Below are 9,210 nucleotides of genomic sequence, written 5' to 3' on the forward strand. Positions count from 1 at the left end.
ATATATATATATATATACGTTTTAGCTGGCAGTGACTAAAAAGATAATTTTGTTAGTTATCAAGCTAACGTTGCTGCAGTGATATGCAGAGTTATTCTTACAGAAAACATCTGATTCTCTTAAATTTTAAATCAAGTTTTATAATAATAATAATATAATTATAATAATAATTATAATAATCTTAGAATAATTAAAGTATTTCTGTGCTGAATGTTTCATATATAAATATAAACGTTAAATTGGGGTTTGTTCAAGCTAAGAAAGAACACCAGTCCTTCAATAAACGCTGTTTAAAGGATGAATATCAGTCTGATGTGTTCAGTGCCCAGCTGGACGCAGTTAGCCTAGCTTAGCATAAAGAGTGGAAGCAGAGAGAATCAGCTTGTCTGGTTCAACAATCGATTAACAATCATGTTTTCTGTTAAAAGCTACACACAAACAGAAATGTAAAAACCAGTTTGTGGTTTTATTGGAACTATTTCTTTACAAACAACAGTGTATCCATCCGCCACGTGTCTCCGTTATTCGGAAACCCTGACAGTCCGACAAATGTCCGACTGGTCCGAAAACAGACACCCACGGCTCCGAAGGCTTCCTGACGATAATATCTTCCTGTATGTAAAGTCAGATGACCTTCATCGTCATGGCAACAATAATTAACATGTGGTTAATGTTATGAAAGAGTTGCAGTTTGGCTAAAAACTAGTTGGCTATGTTTAAGAAAATATCCCAGTTGGGGTTAAAATAAGTCCTTTAATTACGTATGTCAGCGTGTTGATACCAGATTCTGTATCTTCAGAGTTAATTTGGGTCCAATGGGACATTTTATTGGCGCCGTGTCTCAGGCTACGTCACAGGTTGCCAGATATGGTAACAAGACAAACCTGGCAACCAAACCTGTGCTGACGAACACATACACTGTGCTTTTTACATTTCTGTTTGCATACGAATTAAAGGCATACTATGCAGTTTTCCGGTTTTGTCAAACAGCTACCCCTAGAGTCGCTGCGGAGTACTTGTTAACTGTCGTAAATACCACTCACCAGAGCCGTCTCTATATACGGCTCTGCGTCTCTGCACTCACGGCCTGATCCCCTCCCCCCTGTATACCGTACATGTTCAGTAGGATGGAAGCGTCGGACATCGAACAGGCAAAGATAGATAGATTCACGTCTGAGTGAATGCCTGCTAGTGTCTTCCATTGAGGCTGCTTCTTATGTCGCTGATGTATGTGACGTCACCTTTTAGACTTGCATTGCTGGTTCTGCCAACGGCATCCCTCTCCTGCTTTGCTATCGGGATGATTCGCTATACTACAAGTTCGTTTACCATCGAAATGACTTTGAAGCTGTTATATTAAGGTAAAAATCTTGCATAGTGTGCCTTTAATCGAGTAAACTCTCGAGGTTTCAAGGTCTCGGAGAGTCTCATCCCCCGCTCCCAGTCTTAATGCTAAGCTAGGCTAACTCCAGATAATCTCACTCTCAAAAAGAAAGAGAAATATTCCTTTTAGATGTTTGATAGAAACTAAAAGCTATCAAACAGCAGGTGTCCGTGTGAACGCCTCCTCACCTTCCTCACCCTCCTCTTCCTCCCTCCGTCTGGTCAGATCAGACGAAGCTGTTTGGAGCCTTCTTCTCCTCTTCCTCCTCCTCTTCCTCACCCTTTCACCCTCTGAAGACCCGGATCACTCAGCACTATACTAACCGTTTTCCCTCCTCTCCTCACTAACATCCACTTACAGGTCTGCAGCAGCTAAAACCACAAAGTCACAATTCAGATTCAGTCAGTTCAATGTTTTGTTAGTTAACAAGTTAACAATGCCACGAATACTTGATTGAATGACGGCCCATTATTCCGAAATCCCAAAAGTCTGAAAGCCTATTTGTCCGAAAAACAGACGCTCATCGCTCCGAAGGCCTGTTTTAGTAAAAATACTATTTTTTTGCCCTTAATACCGTATAACGTATTATTCATAATACCTGAACGTATTATTATTAATACCTGAATATATTAAATATTATTAGATAGAAATTAATCCAGAATATCCGAATAAATATTCAAATAAAAACTGTAATTTCTTTATCTTCTAACATCAGTTAAGTTACGTGCGTAAGTTGGTTATAGCAGACTGTGTATTTTCGGGACAACAGGCCTTCGGGGCAGTGATGGGTTTTTGGAATTTGTCAGACAAAATAGGCTTTCGGTCCAATGAGACATTTTTCGGACTATTGAGGTTTTGGATCGATGGAATGGCACCGACCAGATCCCAGATCTGGATCTTGGATGTAAATGTTCAGAATGAACAACGTATAAGTTGTTTGAATTTAAATGTGAGAGTTTTTGTATTTTAGATACTGACAAGTTCCAACGTTAATTTGACCTTTTTATCTGCTTTCAGCTTTGTTGTCCGTCGCACTCTTTACACTGTTCACTTCTGGTTATTAAAATAAAACAACTTACTCAGTCTAACTCCTCCTCCCTCTCCTGCAGCTCAGAGTCTGATGCCCCTGCGACAGAGGATAGGAGACCCCGCTCTGGCGTTCAGCTCTCAGAGGTTGGTTGAAGGACGGGGCTTACCTCAGCAGGAAGGGCGTGGCCTACTCACATCATCCCGCCCTCCCAGTGGCCGGCAGAGTCGCAGCCGCTCCATTGGCCAGCTGGAGTTCCTCCCCGTGCCCTCCCCCTCTCTCTCTTCCTCCCTGTCTCACCCCTCCATCGGCCCCGCCTCTCCTCCTCACCCCCCTGCCCTCTCACTCTGTCCTCCCCCCACCGACTCCTCCTCCTCCTCTTCCTACGCTGAAGGCACCGCACATTTTTCCGCTCTGCTCTTCCGTTCTTTGTACTTCCACTCTCTGGAGGCGGCATCCAGCCTCCCGCCTACAGGGGGCGCTGTGACAAGCCATAGGCAGCGCTGTCGCTCCGGCAGCTTTGGGTATCTTCTTCTGCACGACCGCTTTCTAACGACACTGACGTACTAACGAGACTGAAAAAACTGAATCGGTGGACCTCGTCACCGAAACATTCGTACACACAGATCTGATCTGAACTTTATTTCTAAAATATAAAAAGGAAATTTATGAGAGGCCAGAATTAAGAGGCCGTTTAAGTCTTATAAGTGGGCAGAATTTGGGACTTTCCTATTAAAGGGTTGAGAAATAAAAAAAATGAAACAAGAAGAAAAAGTAATAAAAGAGAAATACATAGAAAAAATCCTATTTTTATCTCGTATCTCATACTACCACTGGTAAATTAGTTTTTTACGCCGACGACTGATTGTCTTATCTGAAATTAAAACTAGTCCCTCCAGGATTTCACTGGATTTTTGGGGGATTGTTGCAACCTAAAATATTTCTTTTAAAATTAAAGACAACTAGTTCCAGTGAGAATAAAATCTCTAATAGTTTGGTGACTCAATGTTTTGCGCATGGATCTGCTATGATTGGTGAAGCTCGCAGAAAACGTATTCGTTCGACTAAATAGATCATTTTATTTCTAAAATATTCAAAGGAGAAGTCGGGATTAAACGTTTCCGAGTTTTATAAGTGGTCATTTTGGATTTATTTACAGACCACCTATAAATTTGGGTATTTTCTACGCCGACGACTAATTGTCTTATCTGTTCTTATAACTAATCCCTATAGATTACACAGGACTTTTTGTGGGGTCATTACCGCCTAAAAGTTCAGCTTTTCAAAAAACTTGCAACTCCTTTTGTGATGTTTTAAACATTTTCTTTTCTGTGAAATTGTGGGAGAAAGTAAAAATTGCAAAATAGCTGTGTTTTTTTCATGAATCAGACAAATTGTTTTCTTATTTTTTTCTGAAGAATTTGAGGAGAATAAGAAAACATTTGTGAATGAGGTCCAATGTACGCCACAGCTCTCAGTTAATCTCTTCCAACTCACCATTTCCCTTCCTAACTTTGTTGTATTTTATCTTTCACATAGTTTAGTAACACCTTTATAGTTGGTCGTCACCTTCATATTATGATAGAACAAGTGTTAGTATGTGTCATATTTTCAGAGGATGCATTAACAGCTGGATGTGTTATTTATATAATAAGTCTGATAGTATTGAGTCTTATGAAGACGTTTATTAGCTCAGTAAACAGTCTCAATCTTTAGTTTCAAGTCTCTTTGCAGCCCTTGTAGCTGCCCCCTGCTGGCCTTTAGAAAGAATGCAGGTTTAAGACATTTCCACCTAGCTCTGTAGAGTAATAGAGAGCGACTGCCCTCTACTGGTAGAAACACAGCTTCTGCATTTGAATTTCTCCACTGGCTGATCTGGAGGCAGGTGACAGGTTCTGAATGGAGTTTGGTTGATCAGGGCTATGCTAACTTATTTCATAGTAAAATAAAACCAAATAATCAAGTAACAGACACATATTTTCCAGCTTCCTCTCTTCTGTAGGTCTCTGTATAAATATGAAGTTCAGTGACAATAAATCCACTTTTTAATCCCAAACGTTTCACAGATAAACTGGGCAGGAAAGATTCAGACGTTAAGTTTTTGCAGCTCTGTTCATAAACATCCATGTTTAGCATGTTAGCAAGATTAGCTTCTGATTTGATTTTTGTCTCCTTGTCTTTCAGGGACATCATGAACCGCTCAGACTCTGACTCCGCCCTCCCTCTCTCTCACAGCGAATCACAAGGCTTGTACGGCTCCAAGCCCTTCCTTCATTCATCCAGGCTCCACCCCCTGCAGGGTCAGGGCTCCGGGCTCGGTGGAGGAGCAGTAGGAGGCCTGGAGAAGAGCTCCAGCCTCGGGGAGCTGAGGGGCAACCCCGCCACCACCGCCCTCGCCTCCTCCTGCTCCACCCGCTCCCTCTGCATCACGTCCGACACCGCCGATGGACCGCTCGTGTTCTCGTCCTCCGCCTCGTCCAGCTCGTCTGGCAGCGGTCGCGGGATGGCCGTCCAGCACCCGACCAGGAGGAGTCCCGTGGAGCAGGATGGCGGTGAGGAGAGCGAGTCGTCCGGCAGCCGGAGGAGAAACGCTTTCAATAAGATCTTTAAAAAGAAGCAGGGACGCCACTGAACCGGAGTCTCAAAACTTACAAACCTGCTTCTGTCTCACCACGAGATCTTCATCGTGATGAACGAAACAAACGCTCACAGGGAACATCAGCTTTTAACGCTTCACTCATCCGCCTTTTACTTCTCTCTCCGTTAAACTGAGGAAAGATTCAGACTGAAGACGACACAGCTTACAGCGGCACAAACCAACGAAGAAGACCAAGAGGAGGACTGAACAAGTTCTTCTTCTTGAAGAGAAACTGACCCAACGTTTCTAAAACAAACGAGATGATCTTCTCGCTGGATGTAGATTTAGTAAAAATATGTTGTTTCAGCTTCTTAAAGTTTGACCATTTTTATGCCAAAGAGTTTTCTGTCTCTCTGTCGGGGTTGAAAACTCTCCAAAGACCAGATTTAAAACCTCACATAGCTTCTTCCTCCTGTTGAAAGGTGCGAGCCAATCAGCCTGCAGCCTGTTTCGATGACACGTCGTCCAATAACTGAGCTACTGAAATACACAGAGACAACTTTCCCGCTCTGGTTCAGACCAAACTCCTCCCTGTGGACCACCACAGGACCGTATCTCAGAAACAATATGTCCGATAGTGAACGGCTGTGTGCCGTGAGTTCAATATATGACTCCTGTCAATTTAAAAAATACTTTTAAGTCAAGAAAGTTTCCGATTGTCTGTAAACTGTAAGAAAATTACATATTTCTCTCTCCACAAGCTAACGTCAACCAGAGCCGAGGTTATTAGTTCATTAGTTAGTTCACTAAAACTAAAACTAGCTGAGAGAAAACAGTTGGTGTCGGTGTAAATGTTTGAGACTGTGAGTTTATGTGTTTGTTCTGTTCTACCGATTGTGCAAACAAACAAACTGAAACTGAACTGAAGATAAAAATAAAAGTAACTGAACAATATAAAGCTATAATAACTGATGAACAGCTGATTAAACACATCCGGTGAGAAAGCATAAAGACGGCGACCACGTTGGTGCTAACCTGAATTTAAATGTTTCTGCGACAAACTGCAACTTTCTTGTCTTGAAAAAAAACATTTTCTTTTTAATTTTTGGCACAAAAACCGGATTCCAAAATCATTTGTCTCTCGTCTTTCTACCGTATAGTAGTTTGAATAAAGAACCTGGACATAGATTAGCTTAGCATATAGCATATCTAAGTACAGGAAAGGAGGAAGTAGACTGAGACTTGCTCTGATTGGACCACACAGCAGAAAGGGGCGGGGCTTCTGAAGGGTTTGTAGTATGGATGAGGAGCTGGTAGTTAGTGGGAAGTGTTTTACTGTCACTGTAGTTTCTTTCTGTTCGCTCAGTATAAGAAGATAATTGTGGGAATTAGCGGTGTGGTGTTAGAGTTTTAACCGTCACACGGCCGACAACTGTCTCGAGTTCTCTGATGACAACTGAACGCATCACGAATGCTTCAAAATTAGACGATCCAAAGCTAACGGTGCGTTCAGGCGCTCATTGTTGAAACGTAAAGTCAACAATTTCCAAGTTTCCCTTAAAAAGAAACTGAGGATGTTAAACTGGGATCAGTTCAATCACCTGAATGCACCGTTGAGCAGGTGACCGGTGTGCAGTGCATTGTGGGAAACTGAACCTTCGAGACAGACCGTGTGTGTCAGGTGCATGATGGGAACTCACATATTGTTGTGTAAGTGTTTTTGTTACATATTGTACATATCAGAGTTCATTATGGGATTATTGTTCTTCTGATGCTGCAGTCTGCGAGTGTGATCAGATCAATAACCTTGTTTATGGTTTAAAGGATCATTTTAGACTGTTGTATTTTGTGTTGCAACTATTAGTCGAGCAATGAGTCGATTGGAAGAAAATTAATCGTCCAAACAATTCTCTGATTCTGGTTTTATTGTTATAAACTGAAAATAAACTGTTAAATAAAGACGATGTTGGAAGAACAACTTCTGGCTGCCGGAGACATTTTCACTGTTTTCTGATATTTCACAGATAAAATAATAAATTGATTATAGAAGCTAATTTCTGTAATAATATATAATAAATATAATAGAACGAGAATATTCCATAACAAAGTATATTAATCAATAAGATTTAGACGTTGCTTTTTATTTCTAAATAAATAAACACACACACACACACTCACTCACACAGACCAGCTACACTATTAGATGTGTAATTTTGATGTATGTACCGTTTTTATCAGTGTAAACAGCAATAATTACCTGTGGAATTTCACAGATAATGACTTTTATTACACTTCTATAACTTTAAATCACATTAAAATAATAATAATCCAATAGATAGCAAGCACTCTGCCGTATAATGTAAGTCTGATTATGTTTATGCAGGAGGATATCACACTGAAATTCTAATAAGAATCATTATTTTATGAGTCAGTTATTTTTGCCTCAGTAACATTTTATTGAAACTCTTGTGTAACAGAGACAAACAATGTTTTGTAATTTAGGAACCAGGTGTGTCCTGAAGATCTCTTTTTCCAAATGATGTAGGCGGCGAAGGCCACTGAGCTTCACCTGTGCGTCAGCCATCTTGGATTTTTTTACAGTTTATGTGAGGAAACCATAAATATATTTTTACTGTCCTAGTTTAACAGTCTTTCAGGTTTAACATCTGTTTCAGTCTGGTTCTCCAGCCAACTGTTCAACAAGTTACAGAATATAACCGTTGTTTATTTCCTCGTCCTCACAGGAACTTGTAAAGAACAGCAGCGAAAACATGAAAACTTTTACATTTTATCTTGAAATTATAGTCTGAAATGTTTCTTTTATTTGAATGAATCAGATGAAAGAGACAAATTAAAGTTCTGACCGGATTCATCCTTCAGTCTGAACTGTTGACTGTTGGCGGTGCATTCACTGACCAGCAGGTGGCAGCACAGAGCCACACAGCAGCAGACTGGAGGAAAGCTTCATCTCAGTCTGTTGAGGGTCAGATTCAGTTGTTCTGCCCAAATGTTCAACTTTAACACGGTCAGCAGCTCCTCCTCAGTGAACCAAACCCTGTTCTGCAAACATCATTCATTCATTCATTCATTCATCTGATTTATTCAGTTTACAGCGATTCAATAAAAACACCTTAGATTAAATTCATAAACCTTCAAACTTAATATTTAATATTTAATAAAACAAATCAGCTCATCAGTACCATCAGTGTGTGTGTGTGTGTGTGTGTGTCTCAACCACAGCAACATGAACTCTGATCATTAACTGGTTGTCAGTTTTGAACTAGAACAGATTGATTAATCCACTTCCAGGTGGAAACATATTGAATGCTCATAATGGGATTTTTTCTCAGAGGCACCTGAAACCAACTGAAAATGTGATTTATTAAGACTCCACAGATCTTTGGTCAAATATAAAAGAATCAGCAGAAAGTTTTTAGGTTTCACTGACAGAAGCTGGAACGTCTTTCTGGTCGCATTCATTTCACCTTATAAGGTTTCCTCCTTAATATCGCAGCCGCTCTTCCTGCCTTCACTCCTCCCCTCAAACCACGTCCTGTGACAGACCGCCAGCAGTGATTGGTCCGGAGATAAACAACTTCATCACTGTGATATTAACAGAAAACTCAAACAACTGTTTTAGTTGTAAGAATCTTTACAAGCTGCCAGCGAGAGGAAACTCCCCCATTCAAAACCTCATTGAAATATCAGTCGTTTTAGCAGCAGCATGCTCCTCTGCGCTCAAGCCCACAGATTCACCAAAACCAGTTTCACATTGAGTTCTTATGCAACCAGAATGTCGATGATTCAAAGCGAAGTGAAGAAACACAAAAGCAGAAACGAAAGAACAAATTTTCTCCACTCGAGTGACTCAACTTCCCTTCAGAGCGCAGGAGACATCCGGCAGAGCAACGGAGGGCTGCAGGTTCCTCTTCATCACACACACACACACACACACACACACAGAGGGGTGGACAAAATAACAGAAACACCTGAGCTGTGTGATGAAGGCTCAGTAGGAGGAACTCTGAGACGTTGCATTCTGGTCTATGTAGTGTGTTCAGTGTGTGAAAACAGAATCTGAGTAATACAACTCAAATCTACCTTTAAATGTACATTTCAAAGAGTAATCTGATTCCTTTAGAACATGAACTTAAATCCCGACAGTTTTACCAAATTTTGTTTTGCTTTATTTCTGTGAAGGATTCCGCCATGTTGAACTGC

General features: G+C 40.8%; 1 protein-coding gene across 1 annotated transcript in view; it reads left to right on the forward strand.

The window, feature by feature from the left end:
- The window catches only part of LOC118331665, a 20,179-nt gene extending 13,210 nt beyond the window's left edge, over window positions 1-6,969 (forward strand). Inside the window, exons 4-5 of the mRNA XM_035666732.1 lie at window positions 2,454-2,557; window positions 4,596-6,969. Of these exons, the coding sequence (XP_035522625.1) occupies window positions 2,454-2,557; window positions 4,596-5,043 (552 nt within the window). The 3' untranslated portion in view covers window positions 5,044-6,969. The remainder of the gene's footprint in view (window positions 1-2,453; window positions 2,558-4,595) is intronic.
- Window positions 6,970-9,210: the final 2,241 nt, after the last annotated feature.

Source organism: Morone saxatilis, unplaced genomic scaffold (assembly GCF_004916995.1).
Source record: "Morone saxatilis isolate NCDOM2014 unplaced genomic scaffold, NCSU_SB_2.0 Contig20, whole genome shotgun sequence".
In the NCBI taxonomy this organism is placed as follows: Eukaryota; Metazoa; Chordata; class Actinopteri; family Moronidae; genus Morone; species Morone saxatilis.